The sequence below is a fragment of the Leiobunum rupestre genome, chromosome 6 (genome assembly GCF_980474605.1).
Source record: "Leiobunum rupestre chromosome 6, qqLeiRupe1.1.hap1, whole genome shotgun sequence".
Taxonomy (NCBI): Eukaryota; Metazoa; Arthropoda; class Arachnida; order Opiliones; family Sclerosomatidae; genus Leiobunum; species Leiobunum rupestre.
The window spans coordinates 12690386-12715131 of record NC_143389.1 but is presented as its reverse complement, the minus strand read 5'-3'; the positions used below and the strand labels follow the sequence as shown (position 1 = coordinate 12715131).

Sequence of the window (24746 nt, the reverse complement as noted above, 5' to 3'; positions counted from 1 at the left end):
CTTGTTTTTATGGTACCGATCATTAATTTAAGTTGAGAGCGCGCTAATATTTTCCTTTAAAGTAGCGCGAGCCACAATCCCCTAAAAATGAAGAAACGCGTACCGCGTAGCCCATTTCACCTGCCGAGTTTGTCAAGACCAAAAGAATGTATACTAGCGCTTATTGTTATAATTTGTGGCTTTTAATATTTAATAAAGCTCTTTTAACACTAAACGGAATATTTGCAGTCTAGTTTATCGTTGGATAAATTCGGAAGAACCTTTGAATTTTATTCAATCGGAGATATCATTAACTCCCGACGTTTAGAGTACCCTTCATTTTATTAATAAAAAAAGTAAATAATAAACCCATAGCCGAGTAATAGTTTAATGTTTGATTTTTGAAATTTTTTCTCGCCGCGCTGTGAGCGATTTGCGTAAACGAACTTTACCGTCGCTCACCGTGATCAAAATCCGCTCGTAGCTAGCGCTCAAATCTGAGCGAACTATTCCTTCTCTCGGTAATTTTCCCTCAACGCTGCGTCAGCGCTTTCTACTGAGGGTACTAACGCGTCGCTTAAAAGTGAGGGGGCTATTCCGACGATCGGGAGATCTCGCTCAGCGCGCGGTGAGCGCTTAAAAGTGAGGGAACTAACCCGTCGAGGGGGGAATCTCCCTCAGCGCGCCGTCAGCCATCAACGCCGGAGCGAACTATTCGGCGCTCGCCCAGAGGCTGCTCAATTTAGCCCTCTCGCTGAACAAGAGCAGCTGGAATTCGAATTTGAAGCGCTCGCTCATTACTGCAGGATTTTCAAAAACGAGTGCTCACTATTTTTGCCCACCTCTGTGTCGTACGCGGTTCAGAACGCGGTCGCACCAGAATTTCGTTCACACAACGCGTCGATAACAAAGAAGAAAGCAATGGAAATAAATGAAACAAGTCGTAGCCTCCAAATAGAGAATCCATCGCATCATTCAACTATTGAGTGTTGTCGTCTGAAACCCTGCGACGTCACCATTGTAATTTGCCTATTGATAAAAAACGGTGACTGTCATGGCGGCCACTATTAACACTACAGCTGTGACGTTACAAGTTTTCAAAATCGTATCAGACGACAACACTCTATACCAGCTAGAAACATGCTCCCAAATGAAATATAAATTCCCATTTTGACCATTTATTTTGGACATTTTATGTTTCTGCTAGCATAAACCCGTCGAAGGAAGAGGGGAAAGCCCCGGTCCGTATGCTAAAATAGAATTTCGTCGCGTGGAAGAAACTTAGAAATTGAAAATGTCTCCCGTTTACTCCCACTTTTAATACTACCAAAGCTGCCCGTCGCGCGCGATAAAATAGGTTCCAACCTATTTTCGGTCGTTGTTGCATGCGACTTCATAAAACCCCTTCATACGACGCGATCTTTGAAATTTTGTAGCGCGCGACCGGTCAAAATGCATAAAATTTCAAAAAATGGTAACTTTTAAAATATTTTAAATTAGCCCGTTAAAATGCAGGAGGCTTCATACATGGGCCACGGCCGTCTCGAGATCTGCTTCGCGCTCATAGCGGCCCAGGCAAAGATTTCCTCTCCTATGTATTTCCGCGAATACCTTTTTTTAACCCTAGGAGCGCTGTCCGAGCCCCCCCTTAAATGTAAAAAATCAGCGGGATATTTAATAGTTTTCTATGGCGGTAAATTCAACTAGTTAATCATTTTTGCATTGTTTTTCAAAAACTTCTGGAAAGTTTGGGATATACAACTTATGATTTGATGTTTATCTAATAAGTTTTCATTTAAAACATTTATTTAATTAAAGTAATATGCTTATATTGAGTTATATTAGTTAATTGCTAAGCCTAACCAAAGTTTATTTTGTTTTTCACAGGTTTCAAGTTTTTAAGTTTTCAAACGTACAGTATTCACATTTATTTTATCAGAATTTTAAATAAATAACCAAAATATTATTCATATTATTTAATAAATAGCTTTATTATTCTTTAAATTAAGTTCACATTTCTCAAACTTTAGTTTTAAAATCAGAACAAGTGTCCATTCTTTGCTAGAAAATTATTTTCCTCAATATCTAGAAAAAGTTCAAACCGATTTAGTGAAGAAAATATTGACAAAGGAAACATATGAATCTATTAGAATAACTTCATTGTCTACAATATCTTGCGTGTCATACCTCCTTAAATCTGGTTTCCAGTTTGTCTTGACAAGAAATGTAACGAGCGATGCTATTGAAATGTTTTTCAGCATTCTCAGGCAAATGGCTGGAGGGAATGACATGCTGAATGCAAGAGCCACTATATTCAGTTTGGAATCCATCCTTAAGAGATGCACTATATCATTATTTATTTATTTAGAGGTTATCTACAAATCCGCATAGGCCAACTTATGTGTAGACTTACAGAATCGCAGGATTAAAAATGAACAGAATATAAAAAATTGTATAAAAGTAAGCAAAAAAAAATAATAATAGTAATAATAATGAGATATATACAAATAATTAAAAGTAAAAAGCAAAGCCAACATTAAGAAAACAATGAACAAACGAGTAAAAAATAATTACGAGATCATGACCAGGCAGATAAATGTTCAGATAATAAATAGCGGATTTTGTGATAATTAGATTGTGTCACAATATTTGATGGCAAAGCATTCCAATCGGTAATGAAACTATGGGAAAAAGAATTTAGTCAAAAACCTAAAACATCTAACGTTCCCCAAGACAGCTTCACAGATCTATCAGCCATGATTGATACTAGACTCGATGAATTTTCCACTATTTTTAACGGCAATGAAGTTACATTACCATCTGAAGTTACTGACATACTAAATGCTTTGGACGGCTAGCAAGTATCGTATACTTGGCTGATTATGTAGTACAAATCCTAGAAGAAAAACATTTTTGCGAATTGTGCCTAATTCTGACTCACCATTTAAATTATCCGACAGACGAAACCTTAGGTATCCCCAGCAAAGCTTTATCATGTTAATGGCTAATATTGGATATAGTAACAACATTCTAGAGAGAGCTGTACCCTATCTTTGGGATTCACCTGCAATTTTAAAAAAACATTGAAATCCACTTGTGGCCAAAAATTGCTCTATGCCCTTACATCCAATGTGATTTGAATAATAATCACCCGAATGAAATTGCTGATTTAATTTGTAGAAAGGTCGTACCCCTAATTATCACAAATATTACCAAAACTCTGTCCGCAAAATTTTAGAAAGTGAAAGAACTTGTGCATAAGCCTCTTTCTCAAAAAGTACTCAAGTTGTAAATTCTAAATTTTTCCTCTCTATTGTTTAGTTGTGTATCATTCAGTGGGAAATCCACCTTGGTTTATTATATTTATCAGATTTAAATACCTTCCAAGTTTCCATCACTATTTTCATTCATAGAGATCTTCCAAGTGACAGTTAGTTAATCCATGCCAGTATAAATCATCATTTTATGTTAACTCATATTCCACCTAGTCAACACATATAAATTATCACACGTTAACCCATATTTCAACTAGTCAATATTTGAATAAATAATCATACTATGTTAAACAATATTTCAACTAGTCAATATTTGAATAAATAATCATACTATGTTAAACAATATTCCAACTAGTCCTGTATAAATTATCATTATAATACTACAACGGATGGAGCTTAAAATTCCCGCCATCCGTTGCAATCGAAGTTAAGAAACCGCTCCTACCAGATGTCGCCGCCGCCGCCGCAAAAGAACATAGTTTTTTTATTAGTTTATTTTTTATATTGGATTTCCCTAATATATAAAAGGGACTTTGAGTTTTAAACGAAAAAGAGAAGCGTGGAAATTGAGAGCGAAAGATTTTAACAGAGGCGCGGGGACATGGAGTATTTGGTGAGATAAAGGACTTAATTGAAATTTATTATAATACTTTATTTGATTTTGTTTATTTAAGAATTTGTTAAATAAGAAATAAATTGTTTAATATATTTATTGGTGAAATTGATTCTTCCACCTACACTACCAAAGACTTAGATTTATGTTCAGTCACGCACGTTGATTAACCGAGGGTTAATCTCGAATATAGCTGGTGGAAGTTCACTGTCTCTGTATATTACGTTGTGGTATCACAGGGAAGGGGACAGCCATCCGTTATACTGGCACCCGAACTGGGGCTCGAAATCCCCTGTCTTTCTAAAAATATATTGCTTTATTTTATTGCTATTGTCTGTGGAAGAATCACTTAAGTTAATTTTGTTAGTTAGCCTGAACTAATTGTTCGCCCTGACCTACACGGAATGGCACAATTTAATATGCACGATTTTGCGGCCGCAATGGCTCAGGCTTTTACAGCCGCTCAATCCCCACCGCGACCCCCGAAAGAATTATCCTTTTCCGGTAAAAATGGGGAAAATTTACGAGAATTTTTAACTGCGGTCGACGATTTTCGTAGAGTCTATCAATTAGCTGACGCTACCATCTTGAATTACATGCCCTTAATGCTAAAAGGAGGTGCGTTAGCATGGTATAGACAAGTAATATATCCTGATGTCGATAATACTACCCTACTCGATTTTATACAGGCTATTAGAGCCCACTATTTACCATATGAAACCGAACGTCATCTTTTAAACGAGTTACGACAAGTTAGCCAGAAAGATGATGAACCCGTCACGGATTTTATAACTAGAGTGTTTAAATTAAATAACGGATTAATGACTCCCGAAACAGACGCCGAGTTAGCCGTCATTATTAAGAATAATGTTAAACCCGAGCTTCGTGCGCATCTTCTAGGGTTTACCTCAAATAACCTAGCCGCTTTGCGAACTCGGTGCGAAGCTCTCGAACGTACTCTCAAAGATCAAAAAAAACCATCAACCCCTCACCCTCAAACATTTCGTTCGAATCCTAATAGTTCTAGCGCTTTTAATTCCTTCCGATCGAATAATACTTCTCGCCCATTCCAACCACGTTCTCATAATGGCATAAAATTTAATAATTATCATCCTGATTCGGGACAAAATCGTTTTTCACCTTCTCCAAGATCTTTCGGAACTCCTCGCACTTTTCAATCATCAAGGTCTAACAATTCTCGAAACCATTTCCCGCCGAGAACCACTCCGTCTGGTTCTCCGTTGGAGAATACAGCCAGAAATTATCAAGCAAACCAGGTTAAATGTTTTAATTGTACGGGTATTGGCCATTATTCAAGGGATTGCCCAACGCCACGTTCGGGAAACGCCGAGCCGGGCCGCGAAGAGGGAACGCGTCGGTCCGATCAGGGGGCGCAACCCAGAATAAGTTCCCGTACCAATTAGGTCTAATAAACAGACATCGTCAAAATCCCGTTGGGATTAAAATACAATACAGTCACGGGGAATATGTGACTAGGCTTGACTCTGGAGCGGACGTCTCCTTCATAAGTCTCGCTCAGTGGCATAAACTCCACAGCCCCGACCAATTACCCTCTAATTTACAACAGGACGGCGACCAAGTCGAGTGTATTATGTTGGGAGATGGGAAATATACGTTTACGCGAGGTTCTGAAATTATACCTTTCAAAATCGGCAATGTTTATTTTAGTCATGAATTTCATATAGTGCCCTCACTATTGTGCGATTTCATTTTAGGACATGATTTTTTATCTCAACACTCAGCTATGTTAGATTTTAAAACTAACACTTGTCTAATAAATAAAGCCAGAGTTCCTTTTAGTACCGAAAACTCTAGAAACAAACCTACCCCTATAAATGTTGAAATAATAGACCAGGTTATTCAAAAGTCAAATCTCTCCGTCCGTCGAGCTCAGGAGCTTCGCTCCTTATTCTTTAATTACCCTGAAGTTTTTAGTGAAAAAGAGGGACGGACTAACCTCGTTTTTCATGAGATTAAAACGGAAAATAAAATACCAATAAAAAGCCGTCCCTATAGAGTAAGCGACGAAAAAAACAAACTAATCGAAGATCATGTTAAGGAAATGTTACGTTGTAACATTATCCGACCGTCTCTAAGTCCTTGGTCTAGCCCGGTCGTGTTAGTATACCAGCCTAATAGAGGAAATAAAGTTAGATTTTGTGTCGATTATCGTCGTCTCAATAAAATTACAGTAAAAGATCCTTATCCTCTACCTCATATCGAGGATATGTTAACCCGAATGAAAAAGGGTCGATTCATTACGGCCTTAGATCTCCGCTCGGGATATTGGCAGATCCAAATGCACCCTAATAGCATCCCTAAGACCGCATTCGTCACAAGCTCTGGTAAATACGAATTTAACGTTTTACCCTTTGGTCTTATGAACGCCCCTAGTACCTTCCAACGATTAGTCGATGAACTATTCCGCGATGGTAAGGAATTCGATCTCTGTGTCTATCTTGATGATATTCTAATAGTGTCAGAAACTTGGGAAGATCATATTAAAGCTATAGAATACGCGTTAGGTCAACTTCGAAACGCCGGTCTCACTATTAAAGTTGAAAAATGTCAGTTTGCTTTAAAAGAAGCTAAGATACTTGGGCATATTGTCAATGACACAGGCATTCATGTTGATCGATCACGGTTCGAAGCCATAGAAAAATTTCCTAGGCCGACTAATATTAAACAACTACAAAGATTCCTGGGACTCATGGGCTGGCATTCTAGGTTTATACCGAAATTTTCCTTATTAGCCGAACCCTTGCATAGGTTAAAAAGAAAGGACGTTCCCTTCCGTTGGGAGGATGAACAACAACGCTCCTTTGAACTTCTTAAGGAATCACTGTATAAAGCTGGTCCCTTGGCTACATTTGAACCTAGTGAATCTTGTATTGTTACAACGGATTCTAGTGATCTTGGGCTAGGATGTATGCTATCCCAAATGCAAGATAATGTCGAAGTTCCTTTAGCGTACGCAAGTCGTCTTTTAAATGACGCCGAACGGAAATATACTACGACCGAGAAAGAATGCTTGGCGATTCACTGGGCCATCAAAAGGTTCCGTCCGTATTTGGAATCTAAACCTTTTACAGTTATAACCGACCACAAATCATTGCAGTGGCTTTTTAATGTGAAGGACCCCAACGCGCGGTTAGTCCGTTGGGCTATGTTCTTACAAACTTTTAATTTCCAAATAGTTTACAAGAAAGGTGTCGAGAATGTTGTGGCAGATGCATTATCTCGAGCCCCTCTAAACTTAGCTCCGATGGAGCTTCGTTCTACTTCACAGATAGATGATGAGGACAGTTTAGTATTACCACCTGCCCCTCATTCTATGTTTTATACTTTCTCACTCAATGACGTTAGTCGTACTCAAACACAAGACCCTGAGTGCGTAGCTATTCGAAATCAGTTAAATAACAATGATCCAAAGGCTCTTTCTAAATTCGCAATTATCGATTCAATCCTTTACCGTAAGGCCTTTGAAAATCAACCCCAGAAAATATATCTTCCCCAATGTCTTCGGCAAGACGCTCTTCGACTGTTACATGACCATCCAACATCAGCCCATAGAGGTCGTGATAAAACTATCCTGAAGCTACGCCATCGTTATTTCTGGCCTACACTCCGTTCGGATGTGCAAAACTTTGTAAAGAATTGTCTTATTTGTCAACAGCATAAAGCCCGAAACAGTAGAGTGCCCGGATTAATGCAATCTACCACTTCCGTGGAACCATTTGATATGATAGGTGTAGATATTATGGGTCCCTTACCCCTTAGTCAAAAACAAAATCGTTTTCTCCTTGTATTCGTTGACTATTTTACAAAGTACGTCGAACTTGTGCCTATACGTCGGATTACGGCCGAAGTTTGCTGTAAACAGTTACGTGACTTCGTGCTCCGTTGGGGTGCGCCGCGAAAAATCTTCAGTGACCAGGGACGTCAATTTATATCCACATTGTGGGCCGACACTTGTCACCTTCTAAAAATTCGCCCCAAACATACAACTATTTACCATCCCCAGTCGAACTTAACTGAACGTCAAAATCGTGTCATTGGCGAAATGATCTCAATGTACGTGGGCAATAACCATCGGTTATGGGACGCTCACCTACCGTTTCTGCAATTCGCTATGAATACCGCGCCGCATTCCAGTACCGGCCATTCCCCTTTTTATTTAAACACTGGTAGAGAGCCTCGAATGCCATGGACCGTCGATGGCTCCCCTGATCCTATTTTAGACAACCACGACCGTTCCTTCCAACAACTACGTGAAGATCTCGCACATGCTAAGCAATTAATGTGTAAAGCTCAAGAACATCAGCGCCGATATTATGATATTCGTCGTGATGCCATTGAATATGAAGTTGGGACTCTTGTGTGGGCCGCAACCCACGAACTTTCCCAGGGCGCGCTGTATCATGCTGCCAAACTAACTCCGAAGTGGGAAGGCCCTCTCCGAATCATCCAGAAATTCTCACCCCTCGTCTATGACCTTGTCGACGCCGTCACTGGTGAACCCCGAGGCAAACGCAACATCGCCCAATTAAAATTGTATATTACCGACGCCTCTTTGGTCCCTGCTTCACCATCTTCAACCCCACCTCGCCCTGCCCCTACCGCCGACGATTTTCACGCCGGACTAGCGGCTGCTCCTTCTGATTCGTTATCTCGCCTTGTTGAGGGGGAGGAGGATCGCCTCGATCTCGAAGCTCCCTCAACGTCAGCCCGCCCGCAATACGTTCCAGCCCAAGAGGTCTATCATGATCCTGCTGTTTCCTCTCTTCCATTGGACGTTGACGAACTCTGTGATCATTCAGTCCCCCCACTTCAGCCGGAAGTTGAATTAGGTCCCGTCGCTAACGACGAGTTAATGGAAACGACTTTGGCTGACGTTCAAAATAACTATGACGAAACCCATAACGAAATAGTCTCCGAGACTATACCATTAGATACCAATCCCCTACTAACCACAGACCAAAATATGACGGATGAAGACCAGGAAATTCTTGAAAAACCATTCCGTTCTGGATGGATTAGAGAATTGTGCTCCCGAGCTACCGTTCGCGCTTCCGGTCCGAGTGTAGATATCTATTATTACCCCCCTGGCTCGTCTAAACGGCTTCGTTCGAGACCAGAAGTATCACGATTTCTGAAAGAACACCCCACCATCGACTTATCGGTGGACAATTTCTCGTTTCGCCGTATTGCCATTTCAAAACCCCCTTGGGAACGTCTAAGAGAGGCTAAGATCAAGACAGACTAGTTTTAATTATTATGTTTCCTTCCTTCCAGACACTATGTGCGACGCACCAAGTGCTCTTAAAGGTCGGTGACCGTACTACGAGAATGCCCGCTTTCCTGGATATCGGTATTCCTGTGGAAATATTAACTTCAGCAGCAGTTGTGAAATTAGACATAGAAGTACACCCTCCGTCGGAGGGCCTTCTTTGCTCTTTTTTCCACCGTTTTCCCGATTTCCCTGCCGACCAGTTCTTAGGAAGTGCTAAAGATGTACAAATAGTTCTAGAGGGACAAACAGCGAAATTTCAGGGGATTGCCATCATTCCAGGAGCTGACATCGCCTTTCTGTTCGGCGCCCACGCTTTGGGAATATTTCAATTGCTATTTTGCCCTTGCCCTGTATGCCTCGTGACGACTGGTGGCCTACGATTTTTTCAAGCCTTCTCAACCGAAACGCACCATCGAGCTTCTATTGAACCAGTTGTATACACACCTCAAGGAACGCAGACCGTCGCTACACAGACAACTTTCCATAATGTACTAGTTCCATCTTCTGTGAACACGACTCCCTACTATGACCATACTGAGATGAACCAAAGTACCAGGTCACTTTTAGACGGATCCCCACTGGTTGATCTAACCACTCCTCCGGCCATCTTCGAGGATCTAATAGACTTTACTTCAAACGAATCTAACCAGGACGTATTATTAATTTATATTTCTGACGAGGAACCTTTTGACCTCAATGACGACTCCGTTACCGATTTCGACGAAATTTTGCTCACTTACGATGTCATCGACACCAAGGAAGAATCTTTACCCATAAAAGTGCAATTACATCAAAATGGCATGACCACCGTTTGGCCAGCAACGGCCACTAGGAAAGAAGTCACTGAATTTACAGCTTTCCGAAGGTTACCCAGTACATCACTTCCAACGCCCGTCAGTCAGGCCTCTTTGGAACCAGTCCTCGAGAAGGAAGTACCGCAAAGCAAAAAACTCGTCTATGGGATGAATCAAGACCCCACTAAGGACTACTCTCAAGCCCGATGTAAAAGATGCCTTTTTCGAGGACACATACAAAAGCATTGCCCTTATGCTACGTCGGACCTTCCAATGGTTCGTCAAAGAGCTCGTAGCAATATAAATCCATCAGATTAACGAAAGTGATATAAAAGAGCTACCAAAGTTTTTTCTTTTTGTGTTCCCTTACAAGCGAACCCTTCCTATGATTTCTTTCTTCCAATTGGGAGGAATACAACGGATGGAGCTTAAAATTCCCGCCATCCGTTGCAATCGAAGTTAAGAAACCGCTCCTACCAGATGTCGCCGCCGCCGCCGCAAAAGAACATAGTTTTTTTATTAGTTTATTTTTTATATTGGATTTCCCTAATATATAAAAGGGACTTTGAGTTTTAAACGAAAAAGAGAAGCGTGGAAATTGAGAGCGAAAGATTTTAACAGAGGCGCGGGGACATGGAGTATTTGGTGAGATAAAGGACTTAATTGAAATTTATTATAATACTTTATTTGATTTTGTTTATTTAAGAATTTGTTAAATAAGAAATAAATTGTTTAATATATTTATTGGTGAAATTGATTCTTCCACCTACACTACCAAAGACTTAGATTTATGTTCAGTCACGCACGTTGATTAACCGAGGGTTAATCTCGAATATAGCTGGTGGAAGTTCACTGTCTCTGTATATTACGTTGTGGTATCACAGGGAAGGGGACAGCCATCCGTTATAATACATCATCCTATATTCTAACTATTAAGTATTATTAAACTTATTTTGGCTCTTAAAAAAACAAGTTAATACCTTAATAATAAACTTTTACATAATCTTCAAGAGAAGTCACATTTGTTTTCTTTTAAAATTCATTTATTTTACTACTTTAATTCAATTAAGTTTTTAAACATTAATACAAAACACAGGCCTCTGGAAGTTACTACATAACAAAAATACAGCTGTAAGGAGAACCACGTGTTTATGTTTACATTTTTATACAGAAACGGTGACTTCTGGCTCCAGAATGACCAAATTTTAATAACGTTTTTCAAAACTTTACTTTGCGTTAAAAAATCTGAAGAGGTGTTTAAATTTTTTATTATTAATTAACTTAAATATTACTAAAAAAATATTTTACAAAAAATTACACATTACGCGATAATAATTGAAATTCCAAAGTTCCGCACCGTTCCTCCCATTCGATAACATGGCTGTGAATTTTCTCAAGGGGGGGCTAGACTAGCGCCATAAAACGATGTGAGAAGTTTTTGAACTAATTTTCCATACGCGATTTTCGTACGATCGCCTGGGCCGCTATGAGCGCGAAGCAGATCTCGAGACGGCCGTGCATGGGCAAACTAGTAGTTTGCCCATGCTTCATATTTAGGTTAAATAAACCATGGAAAAAATTTTGGGCGAAATCCTCACTATTGAGCAGGTTGGGAAATAAGGATTTTTTTTGAAAGTGGACAGGTGACCAGTGACCCCCCTGGCCTAGAATAAATAAACTGGACCATGACCAGTGCACCTCGTCTGCTACATATAGAATAGCGTGTTTTATCTTTTAACCGTTTTTGATAGGGTTAATCGAGGGGTCCGTCACTTCGAGGAATCGTGTACGAGATTCCAAATCAAGGAATCTGGAATCAAGAGATTCCGTGATTCGTATGCAGGGCCGGACTGGCTAGTAGATGGACTGTTGGCCCCACCGGCTATGCTATCGTGTTGGCCCCATTTCCCATTAATGCCAAATTTTTCCTCTTTGGTCCCCAATTTGAAAAGGCTCCGATGCCGGTTAGCCGCCCGGGCCTGTTCGTATGTGATTCATCGATTGGTGGATCGTTGCCTCCGTTATATCAAGGCCTGGGTACGCTTAGATTTTCGCCCCCCCACCGTGGATTTCTAATACGCCGCAATTTCTCGCTAGAGGCACTCTGAACCATTGTGAAATTTGAAATTTAGAGCGTGCGCATTTCGTTTTTTGCAAAGTTGTACTTTGGATCTTTCTTCCAATGATTCGCCGTGGTGGTCATTAATAAGTAAGTATTTAACTAATTGTATTTTATTCCACGTATTAACAAACGTTTAATTACATTTGTAGTAATATAAAATGGTTGTCTGCTCAGTTCCTAATTGCAAACAAAGTGATTGGAAGAGAGTAAAGAAACGCCAAATTGGTCAAGAGGAAAATATAAGTTTCCATTCATTTCCTAAGGAAATGTCAATGAGAAAAAAATGGATTTGTGCAATTTTTAACGTCTAACAGGATGACGATCTTTCATTTCATGAGGAACTTATATCAAATAAAGGAGATGCTAAAATCTGTAGCAAACATTTTAACAAGTCTGATTTTAGTATATCAACTAGTCGAAAACGTCTTTTAAACTACTTTGTGCCCCATATTTCGCTAAATGAATTTGAAATTTCTGATTCTCATCCCCAAAAGATGTTTAAGAACTCTTGCGAAAGAAGAATCCCTCTTTCTCCAGTGGGAAATATTCCAAGGGCTGATGTACAAACCACACCTGTTATTTCAGCTCGAGAAAAGCTAAAAAAGGCTTTGTTCAGAGTATCAGATATTATTCATTCCAAAGTTGAAAAAAAACAGTGCAATGACAACACATCACATATTCGAACCATGGATATGCAACCTGTGATGAATAAAACTTGCGAATACACTTCCAGCCCTCAAGTCATTTGTCAAGAGAAAGCTAGTCGTCGAGAAATAATAATTCCTCAAGACGTAGTTGTTCCTCGAGACATAATAGTTCCTCAAGTCGTAGTTTTTCCTCGAGACATAATAGTTCCTCAAGACGTAATTGTTCCTCAAGACGTAATAGTTCCTCAAGACATAATAGTTCCTCAAGACGTAGTTGTTCCTCGAGACATTATAGTTCCTCACAACAAAGTCGTTCTTCAAATAGAAACAACGTCTCTAGTCAAAACTACATCCCTAGTCCAAGCTAAATCTGTGATTCCAGAAAAATCTACTCTAGCTGAAGTTGTCCCTTTAATTTCATGTAGAGATGCCACTACTCAAGCGTCTCCTGTTGTACGAAAGACACCATACGTAACTTCTAAACGTAAATATGTAAGAGACAATTATAAATTGAGAAAGCAAGTTGTAGCTCAAAGGAAAATAATTGCAAGCTTAAAAGAAACAATCAAGGAACAAAAAGAAGAGAACCAAAGAAAGGAATATACCCAACTGCGAAAGATTATGGGCGAGAGTATGAGTGGAGATGTAAGAGCCAATTTTTTAATTGAACAATGGTTTTCCCAACGAGCTTTGAAAAAATGAATGTAAGAAGAGCAGTACTATTATTCTCTCATCCGATGACAGCAGCTTTAAAAACAACTCTAAGGCTCAATACGTGCAAACCTGAAGAACGAGCTGATTTGGAATGTACAATCTACTTTATGGAGATGGTCCGCAAATGGTTTGAAGTACATGACATTCACAACAAGACTTATGCCATACATATGAGAAATGATAATAAACTCCCCTTCGAATCTATTGATGATGAGAGGCTTGTTTGGCTCGCTAAAGAATTTCTACCTTTTATCGAAGCTATTCAAACTAATGCACAAGCGTATGACAAATCAGACTGTTTCACAGATGAGACGTATGAAGCTCTAGTCGTTACCACCAAATCCACTATTTCACTTGTAAAATATTTATTGGAAAATGGTTTTCATTACATTTTCACTAGAAAATTTTCAAGTGATACCATTGAAGAGACGTTTAGTCATATAAGGAGTAGTGGAGGATTCAACGATCAAATGGATGCCCGTGCCTGCACCCTCAGCATAGAACACCATTTGAAAATTGGAATCTTGAAGGCATCCAGTTCATCAAATTGTGGAAATGGTTCTAAATCAATTGCTAATGGTATATTAGTTTTTATTCAATTTAATATGATAATGTGATTGAGCGTCCTCAAATTTCAAAATTTGTTTCTAGTTGCGTCTGATCACGAAATAAGTCTTGGAGATAGTCATCCAACTGCCACATCAATAGTGTTAATCAAATTGCCTCTTCACCTAACAACCATATTACATGAAATGGAGAAAACAAGTCCAAATGGTAATATTATGATTTTAAAACTCCATAAGTTCAAAAGCAAATGACTTCATTTTAAATTTCAGAAAGCCCTGTTGTCTCAATAAGAAATTGCTCCATTGCTATGGTTGGTGGGTACATAATAAAATGTGCCGAAGAAAGGACTGACTGTGAGTTTTGTCTGGACAAAATGATGCAGCCGCAAAGTAAATCTCCGTTATTTGCTTTAATTAATGCTCAAGATAGAGGAGGCTTGAAATATCCCTCACGAATGATAATTAAATTATTGGCCCTTGTAACGGAATTTGTGCAATCCTCACTCCATTTGTTTCCTCGGGTACAAGTGCTTCAATCATATGTAAGAGAAATTCTACATTACTTCGAAAAACCCCTAATGTGCAACGAATGCAAGAATTGCTCATCACGGGAAAGTCAAGATTTACGGAAAATCCTTCTAGAGAAGTTCTTGAGAGCTCTTTTAGATAATCACGCTAAAGATGCCTCAGATCGAAAAGAAAAGAAAAAAAAATTAAACACCAAGCCCTTATCTAGAAAAGTTCTCAAAGTTTGAAATACTAGGAAAAAACTGATATGTATGTGGGTGGTAGGTATGGAATATATCTTTCTACTCCCATTAGTGATATTTTGGAAAACAAGTATCTGATTTCATGTTCCTGTATTAAAAATGTTGATTTTAAAATTTTAATAAACCAATTGAATCAATTATTTGACCATCATGAAACTATCAACTACACATAAACTATATTCTATTTAACATAAGCCCTAATAAGAGTAATACATTTATTAATTCACAAATTGTTAAAATTCATAAACTGAAGTTGGCTAATATTGGCCGTGTAGATGAACTAATACATTTTCAGGACCAATGCGAACGAAACTTACAATTTAAACGCAATGGAAACGAACGCCATCTATTGGGAAAAATAGGAAACTTCAAACAGGGGGGGAATAACCCGTAGTACAATGCTCAGGAAAGAGGGAACCCAGGCCTTGATATAACGGAGGCAACGGGTGGATCTTAAAATTCCTTTTGCGCGTGAAAATACGCCGCCATATGTTAGGGTATAAATGCAAGTAAATAAGCCTGCTATACCTCACAATGTAAAGGTACTGTCACGCGCAGAAACGTAATTTTGGAATCGGTCAATTCGAGTAGGATTCCTAGATATCGAAGATTCGTAAATATTGTTAGATTCTTGAGATTCTCAAGATTCCAGATTAGATTCTTGAGATTCGGAATCACGGAATCAAGGCCCGTACGAGATTCCTCGAAGTGATGGACCCCTCGGGGTTAATTCTAGGGCTGTGCGAGTCATAGAAATAGAAATGAGACTATATAGAACCACTGCGCTATCCGGTAATCTCAATGGAAACGGGCAAGCTAGAAGCTTTCCAGGGGAGTGGAATCGCTACTAATCCACGCAGGAGTGCGCCAACTATTAAATAAATTGAAACTTTAAATTTTTTTTAAATAGATGGCGTGCTCCCACAAAGAATACTGGCACTCTCATGGCAGCTTTCTTACTCGTACATCGCACCACAGTTTAATCGTGCTTCTAATCTCATTTCTATTTCTATGGTGCGAATACTCGAACATCATCGATTACTCGGCATTTTTGGAAATCGAGTACTCGAACTGGACCTCTAATAAGTAATTGAAAAACACTCGTCGATTATCGAGTACCAAAAAATTGAATAGTCGGGTATCTGATTACTTGAATAAGCTGCTGTAAGTTCAAAGACGGGTTTTTGCAACTTTTTGGGGTGGAAATAATAAACGGTACGTACAAGACGTACAAACAACAAATGTTTTGATTAACCTTGGGGATGGATCACGGTTTTTAATACGTAGTGCGCCTGCGCGGTTTTTCTTAAACAATATTATTAAGTTTTAGTTTTGGTTTGGAGTGTCACTTCACGAATTCGGGTGTCGGTCGGCTTTAGAACTTAGGAGTCTTAACTTCTTAAGCAATATACGGACAGACGGTACATTAATAATATTAAAAAATGTATATTGTACTGTTATTTTACTATTAATTACTATAATTAGGCTAGTTATTAAGGTTACTAAAGTTCTGGAAATTGTGGCTTAATTTAAATTTAAGGAAAAATTTTCAGCATTGAAAGCTAGTTTATACTTATTTTAAATATAATTATCTAATTACTCGAATGAGACCAGCTCCCAATCAAGTATACTCGATAACCCTACTCATTAAAAATATTACTCAAGGTTTTTTCTGATTTACTTGACTCGAATAAGAGAAAATTTCCCCTTAATCAAATACTCGATTACTCGACTTGAATACTCGATGAAAAAAATTTCGTGCTCGATACCCGACTCGATTGCCTAAAACCACTACTCTCACAGTCCTAGTGAATTTGAATTGGAGTGTACAAACCATAGACATAATAAAGAAATAGACAAAAGATTCTACGGGTGGTTAATACGGAAGCGACGCCAAGCATACAATCATTTTTTCCTGGGGCACTACGTTTAAAGGGGCTGGAAAGTGGGGTTTTGAAATCGTCCAGTGACGTGGTATCTCCAAAAAAATCCGGACCCTGCTTTATTTTCTTTTTTCTCCGCTTGAGGAATTTGGCTCTGACGGATATGTTTTGAAAATAGTGAGGAGCGACCCGAGAGAGAGAGACTAGTGAGAGGGTCAGGTCAAAGAATATTCTTTGGTCAGGTATTCATACGCGAATTAAGATATTCGGGCCTTCGTGGACGTGGTTTTGGTTCTAGTATTTTAATATTTATTTAATTATAATGAATGAGTTTAATTCAAATAAAAAACGGAAACGTGATGATACGAAAATATCTCTTGTTTTGCCGAATTAGATAAATGGGAAAAGGCAAAACAACCGTGGTTGAGTTCTAACTAGGTTTATCAAAATGCTCCAGTGAAACCAAGGCCCATAGAAATTGGCTTCTATTCATTAAGCGTTTTTTTACAAAATTCGATGAAACTCGCAAATAATAATTTAAAAAATTACGAACACACTACTACCAAAAGACCTTATCGCTCAAATGAATTTTTCGTTAATCATTTGTTGTTCACTAAACTAAATCTCAATAAAGATTAATTAAATTTTAAAAGTTCCTGCGAGCTCAGCTAACACTAACCAAGACCACGCTGGATTTCGTCATACAAAAATCCCAACACAGCGGTGCCTGTTTACGTCTTAGCGAACTTGAGAAAAAGTAGTTCTACGCGCAAAATTTCGTTAATGACGTCACAGATGACGTTTTTCAAAACCCCACTTTCCAGCCCCTTGTGACGCCTGTCGAGTAGGTGATAAAATAAAAATCATCCCGTGATTTTAAACTCCATGAATATTGTTAAGCGTTAGGTGGTGCTTTACACGTAGTACACCAGGAATACGGGCAAGGTTTATTTTTCTATTTATCGCGAATAACACGTCAAGTATCTATTTCTTTAATCACGGCCAACTTTGATCTCTCGCGCTACAGCGGTCATCTCATTCGTTGACGTTTCTGTGTTAACCCATGAGCAAAAGATGTGTATGACGTCAGCGCCCCTAGCGGATTATTATTTTTAGTATAGTTTTTACATTGAAGACAATATAACCACTGAGCGTGGCGCTGACCTCCTACACATTATAGTACAGTTTATAGGGGGAAAATCCTTGCTCGCGGAATTTCGACGAATGTGTTGGCCGTAGTAGCGCGAACAGCGCGTGATCAAAGTTGGCTGTGTTTTAATATATCTATGGTACACACATGCCTCAGCCGCTAATACACAGACCTTAAGATTCTTTGAATTTAAAAAAAATTATGATTTTTTGCAACCAATTGGAAATGATTATGCTACAAAGCTTCTGATAAAATTTATTTTGGCTGGCCAAATCTAGTAAAAGGATTCAAAACTCTGAATGGGTTCTTGGTAACAGTGTAATAGAAATGAAAACTACATAAAATTCATATTTTTATTAATAGTAAAGATTTAAAATGTATCATTACAATTCTTCAAAAAGCAACAACTCGGAGCTATGGTCACTGGTTAAGAGTAAATTGCTTGAAACCGTTTAAAGAGTGATAAGAACACGAAATGATTAAACATTCGTGTTTATCATCCTGGACAGTTTTTGGGGTGGCAATAAAAAGTTAAAATTTATTTAATTTATCTTCATCTATTTCTCTTTCGTACATTTTTATTTGTTCTCTTATTGCTGTGAAACCGTTTAGTGACTGTCCAATTCTGTTCTCTTTGAGGAATTCTAAGAGCTTGTAGGGGAATGGGGTTTTGCTTCTTTAAAGCATTATCAGACAAGCATTCCTCAAGATCAACATCCTTCCCTTCTTCCATCGCTTTCAGTTTGGCTTCGATAGCATTTATTTGATGATTGATGCTATAGTGTCAACAAATATTAAATTGTTATTAATGGATATTTCAGTAATTATATATAAAGTACATTTAAGAACAATTAAATTACATTTGTACTAAAACAAGCTCTAATAATAAAGAGCTTATGAAAAACAATTAGTACAGAATTAAATTTTTACCAACTATTTCATGTCAATTGGACCAAAACCAGTGTTTCTTCAAAAAATACAACCTTTTAACGGTTTATTAATGGTATTTTCACCACGAAAAACCCTAATTTTAGGAGGGGAAATTATCATTGAATGGAGTCATTGTTAACAATTATAAATAATGAGTGAGGAATGAAAATAGACTTCAGACCTGTGGTTGTAACAAACTTGCATTGGTTCTTGGGCAAAATTTAAGGGTCACTGATAATGTGTTTAGAGCTTAATATTAACTTGGTATTTATCTTAATTTTCCTTAGCTGCTATACGTTTTACCTTGCACATTTAGTTAGTGCCATAAAATTTTAGCTTTACAGGAATTGCAACAGTTTTTGCTTCCAACTCTACAATTTACACAACAGCATGTCTGCAGAAGTTTGTGTATGATGACACCCCAATTGAATACTCCTATTTTAATGAACTCCTAGTTCTTATATTGAAAATTTTAAGCGAACCTGCAAAATGACATCTTGGGCTGCGTTCAGTAACTCTCAACGAAATATCTGAAAAATTATTTTTGAGACCGTTGCTAAACGTGACGTAGGATCTTGAACACTATTAACGCTAGTGATAAATTATTTAAAGCAGTGTCTGCAGCTAGCCTTCCTCCGTGCTGCAACGTCACATGACTGTTGAGCAACAGAAAACCTGGTCTTACAGCTAACAGGCAATGTGACGTCAAAACCAGAAACTCTAAAACGCATACAGTACGAGCGTTATTGAAGACAGCCCTAGTTTAAGTGGGGAAATACTGCATTTGATCATCAAAATTTCATTGATAATTAAAAACAAATTAAATCAAATTATACCTATTTTGACTGGGTTGCAAGTTTTTCTGAGATGATATGAGTGATTTGTGTTGAATATTTTCTTCCTACAAAAAATTTTTGTTATGGCTTGAATAAAATACGAAATATATACATAAATTGTTTAAGAAATTAAGTTGTTTGGAGATAAGAGTAATTTATGTAATCATATTACAACCTGGAATCTGTAGGAGCCTTGTGGGGCATCCTAATGGTAAAAGCTCTTATCTTCTTAGAGTTGATTTACAAATTAGCTTAAAGGCCTAGGATTTCTTCTGCCAGTTTTCCTTTAAGTTTTCTTCCCGCCGCACAAATATCCTGGTGGTAGGCCAACCGCAGAACACGTTGGCCTACCACAAGGATATTTGTGCGGCGGGAAGTAAACTTTAAGAGCAAACTGGCAGAAGAAATCCTAGGCCTTTAACACTTTTTAATCTTAACTAAATATTCTTGTACCAGGCCCACCATTTCAATTCTAAAGTACCGAGATCAACAGTATCCAAATTAATTTCTTAGCCAAAATTAGGGGACCATATGTTTACTATGAATTTTATTTTTATTAAATGTCAAATTTGAAAAAAATTCATTCCATGATATCCAAAATTTTATTATTTAAAAAACTATTAGGCTTTCTAGGCCATAATATATTTTATAATTAATTTAATTTTTAACTAAATTAATCAATTAAACTAAAATATGCATTGAGTAGTATTTATATAAGCAATTATTTATGAAATACATAGTTAGCTAATTGACCCCTTCTACATCAACCCCGATTGAAAATAAAAATCTATTGAATAACTCTGCTTATAAGTTAAATCATAAGCCTATCATAAGGTCCCCTAAGTAAAGGTCTACCATAGGGCCCCATGTTAACAGCATTGTCCATGCGATATGAAAATGAACATACATAGGGCAGTAGCGCCATCTTGGTTTTCAAAATATTATCTTACTTGGTAGAGCAGCCATGCTCGGGCTGAAAAATGCCACGTGAACATATGAGTCTAGAACTCAGATTTGAAAAATAAATACTTGCAGAAACCAGTGGTGTATCTAGAATGGGAGACACCCTGGGTGGATAGCATGGTGTGCTACTTACTAGTCTCTAGTTTGCGTAAGTTTATTTTTTTCACGGTCGGGTGTCCCCCCCAAATCACGCCCAAATGGGTGTCACTTGGGGCGGGCCGCCCCACCTCACCCACCATAGCTACGCCACTGGCAGAAACACTATTTTTACGTTCCGATAAATTATTTTGCCAAGATAAGTCTTAATTTTAACTTTGAACGCAATAAAATTTTTAATAAGCCTTGGCTGCAGTGCTATTTGCTGGCGGACGAGATTTACCCCGCTTGGTTCATTCGCACATAGCTTGTGCTCATTCATAATACATTCGTTAAATTATTTTCAGGAATGCGTAGTTGAGGACGTAGCCACTAGGAAGTGCCAGTTTATAATGCCTACTACTTAATAACGGGTGTGTGCTTGTAGCACAAAAGGCCTAGACCTTTACTTAGGGGGACCTTACGGTTAAATATAAATTACAAACTTATGTGAAAATTAACAATTACTGCTTGGATCACCAAACTTACGGTAGGAGCACTATGAGCCCATTTCACAACTAAGGTTTTTGAAAGTAGAGGAATGCCATCAAGCTTGGCTAAACAAGTCTCGGCTTGCTTCCTGTTTTCAAACGTCACAAAACAATAACCTCTAGGTTGCCCTCTTAATGGTCCAGATTTGTGGAAAAGAAAGTCAAATTTTTCCACTTTCCCAATTCTTTTCAGTAACTTCACTAAATGGTACCTACAATAATAAAACAAATTCTGATAAAATGCATTTTCTTATAGGTATTTTATAGAAAGCAAGTGACTGAGGATGTAAGCGGCATCAGAATCAAATGGCTTAAACAGAAAACGTTTCAGCATACATCTCTAATACAAAAATATCAATAATGGATGTGATTATAACTGAAATTTTTCTCTATAGTCAAGTAGCAGTGGTGACATCTTTGACAAATGAACTACGGGACTGCATTCTAGATAGCACACTTTGTTCTCTTATAGCAGTGCCACTATTTAATATTTAACACATGTGCAATGTAAGAGAAATACATTAGGCGCGATAAAGCGTTGTTTCTTTTAGGAATATAATTTATATTAAACTGGGAGAACATAAAATAAAAGTACCTTCTTTCAAAATGCATTAGGGAATGAACATGCAGGAAGTAAATAGTTACAACTATTATTGTGTTTAAAATTCCTACGTCTATTACCCAATTTCAGGTTTGAGAAAAAAACCAAAAAACCATTTTTTTTTGGTTTAAACCAAGTTTTTTTTAAACAATACTATATTTGGCTTTTCATTTATTTTTCACTTTTGTTTAACCGCGTATACATATTACCAATCAACTAAAAATTAATATGAGTAATAAAAAATATGCCTAGAATTAAAGGAAAATATAAGGAATATCGTAAGCAAAAATTCTTATAGAAAAACAGTAGATAAAAAAAAGTTAATTATACGATGAAGAAGGGAACACGGCGACGGAATGTTTTTGGGTTAACGAATTTATAGAAAGGTATTAAAAATATAGGAAATGTGGTCACCTTGTTAATGTTTTAGAAATGTAATTATTTCGTTAAGAAACATACCAACATTTTGGAATAATTTTTAGTTAATTAAATTTTTTTTTAATCACTAGGTTTAAGCCATGATTTAAACGAGCCAACCCTGACCAACTTATTTAGTCACTTCTTATACCCTAACATATAGCGGTACTTTAATACAAAACCATTTATGAAGTTGCTAAATTTCAAAATACATAAACACATGTTTTATATTTGGATGGAAAAGTTTTGTAGAAGCACTGATTACTGACACCAATTGTACAATGGAATTTTTGCTTATGAGTTGGGTCCAGTAACTTTTTCCCACGGCATACAAAACTATGGTTGCAATTTCACTTTGTTATAGGTCTGTCAAGGAATAACTTATTAAAAAAAAGTTATTTAACGTTGTCATATATCGAACATTATTGAAAAAGCCATATTATCCTTATGCTTGAATGTAACCAACCAAAGCCTACAGCTTTCACTTTAATATGACGGTGTATAAAAATTAAAGTTTATATTCTGTTACCAATACTCACTCGGTAACTCTACTGTCTAAATTACCAATCCATAGTCGTTTCTCATCAGCCTCTGGAGGTGGGGTAGGATCAAGTGGCAGTGGGGTAGTTGTTTCCTGAAAATAAATTTTTATTTAAGATAAAAAAAGTTGTTCTATAGGCAATTTTTGAACCACTAGCCTGATCACAAAGGAATTACGGGCATTAAAGAAATTCTAATGCTCAAAAAAAGAAATAAGAACTGTGTTCAGTTTTGGCCTGAAATTTATTCCGTACGAGTGCAGCACATACCAGGGTTTCAAACTGTGGTGAGATCTACATGTATGCTGTAAACAACATGATTGCCTGATGGCTCCTGAATTAATTACACGGAAGAAGCATAGGGTCAATAGGCAGTTCCGAATGTTTTTGGTAACTGTGACAAGGTTCTACGGTTTCCCCTTTCTATAAAAAATTGTAGAGGTTAATGGTAAGTGTAGGGAGCTGTTGGCTAGTGTGGTATGAAGGGCTTGCCACCACCCTGCTACACATTAGTATCCCAGTTACCTGCATAAAGGCATTATGAGTCGCTAGATGACTTGGTTCTAAGGTGGTACCTTGGGTATTAGCCTAGCTGATTAACAATAATAATAATAATAATAAAAGGCTTTTATTAGGAAAAACTCTTATCATTATTATTATTAAGTGTACCCTCCAAATGCTAATTCTTTATGAGTATTTTTCCTGAGGAGACGTCTTGTCGGGTTGGAAAGAAACAGCCAGATATACTGGCTTTTTCATTTAAAAGAAAAGCCGGTTTTTTGCTAACGATGCGTCTTGGAGAATCTGTCCATATACACTGATTTTGATTTGACTGCTGATTTATAACCAAGAGAATGGGGGTTAGATTTTCTCAAAGTGTATAGTTTGATTATAACTTGTTTAAGATGTTACAAAAGATTTGTAAATGCAAAACCACATTAAAAATGATGTTTTCTATTATGAATTTGAGTAATAAAATGGCATTAAAAATGATCAAATTCTTTTCGGGTCTGACGAAAGGTCAGAGAGCCATCACGTCAATACGAATGTTACAGCAGTACATATTAAGCGTACATTTCAAGATACCATTTTCAAGTTCTTTTCTTAACTACAAATAGAGAAGATGCAACATAATGTAGAAGATAAACAGAATATCAACTATGCATGATGATATTAATAACCCATAGCATAAAATAATATCATATTGACCCAATGATACCAATAGAGCTATAAATGAATTTCAATATTGAAGTTAAATAGAAAATAGTCTTACCATAATATCCCTAGAATTTCATGTACAAAAAGAAAAGATAATGGCTTGGTAAGTCAAAATCTTTAAGGAAACCGCAAATGGCATATTGAATTCGGTAAAACAAAGTTAAGTAATAAGAAAATACAACTTTTAAGCCTAACAAAAATTACAATATTTCTTAATTGGAATACTCAGATACCACACTTCTGATAAAGTAACTAATTAACCAACAGTAAGGCAATAGGGTTATAGGGAGATAAGACATAAACGCGATAATTCAGAACTTAGTCAACATGTCATATGTGAAGGACTTCACATAACGTTGAACTCGCGAATGGAAAATAAAAAAAGCAACTGTTACAATAAACAACATTTAAGACTGGCAGTTGATGTCATGAAAATAATTTCTTGGCATTTCGTTTTCTAAAAAATCACTCGATGAGTACTAAACAACGAAATAATCCAGAGTAGGTGCACACTCAGGCTTTATTTAAAGGGGAGGCGAGATATTGCTTCGCGGTAGCGCTTAAAAATAGGGATCTTAACATTATAGAGGGGTCCGAGACACCTCATCAGCCCCTGAGTTCGCCACTGATCACGTATTCGAATTAATTTCAACCATGAATATCGAACTGCATTAGGTTGTCTAACCTCAGACACTAGGATGGGAGGGGCTTAGTTATTGTGACGTTGGTCGCGCGCCACCGCTCAAAATTTTTTTTGAAATTTAGTTTCTAAAATTTTAATACACATCT

At 37.5% G+C, this 24746-nt stretch overlaps 2 protein-coding genes and 1 long non-coding RNA gene across 4 annotated transcripts; 1 reads left to right on the top strand and 2 right to left on the bottom strand.

Moving 5' to 3' along the window:
* Positions 1 to 2333: 2333 nt before the first annotated feature.
* Positions 2334 to 11033, bottom strand: LOC149939296 (uncharacterized). The gene is made up of 3 exons (XR_016481389.1): positions 10956 to 11033; positions 3360 to 3463; positions 2334 to 2875 (listed from the first exon to the last, which is right to left on the bottom strand). It is a non-coding gene; the product is annotated as an uncharacterized LOC149939296 (long non-coding RNA).
* A 2426-nt stretch (positions 11034 to 13459) lies between these two features.
* LOC149939295 (uncharacterized) lies at positions 13460 to 14780 on the top strand. Its single transcript, XM_090178270.1, has 3 exons — positions 13460 to 14037; positions 14110 to 14232; positions 14295 to 14780. The coding sequence occupies exons 1-3, from the start codon at positions 13482 to 13484 to the stop codon at positions 14777 to 14779; spliced, it is 1164 nt and encodes a 387-aa protein (XP_090034396.1). The 5' UTR covers positions 13460 to 13481; the 3' UTR covers position 14780.
* A 3386-nt stretch (positions 14781 to 18166) lies between these two features.
* Positions 18167 to 24260, bottom strand: LOC149939294 (putative RNA-binding protein 18). Of its 2 annotated transcripts, none has more exons than XM_090177471.1 (5): positions 24013 to 24260; positions 22765 to 22834; positions 21181 to 21394; positions 19594 to 19658; positions 18167 to 18603 (listed from the first exon to the last, which is right to left on the bottom strand). In XM_090177471.1, exons 2-5 carry the CDS (start codon positions 22770 to 22772, stop codon positions 18381 to 18383), a joined length of 510 nt encoding a protein of 169 aa, XP_090033597.1. In that variant the 5' UTR covers positions 22773 to 22834; positions 24013 to 24260; the 3' UTR covers positions 18167 to 18380. The 2 variants fall into 2 exon arrangements, with proteins under 2 accessions (XP_090033597.1, XP_090033596.1); XM_090177470.1 differs by having other exon boundaries at positions 22740 to 22834; positions 24013 to 24257.
* Between the last annotated feature and the right edge of the window lie 486 nt (positions 24261 to 24746).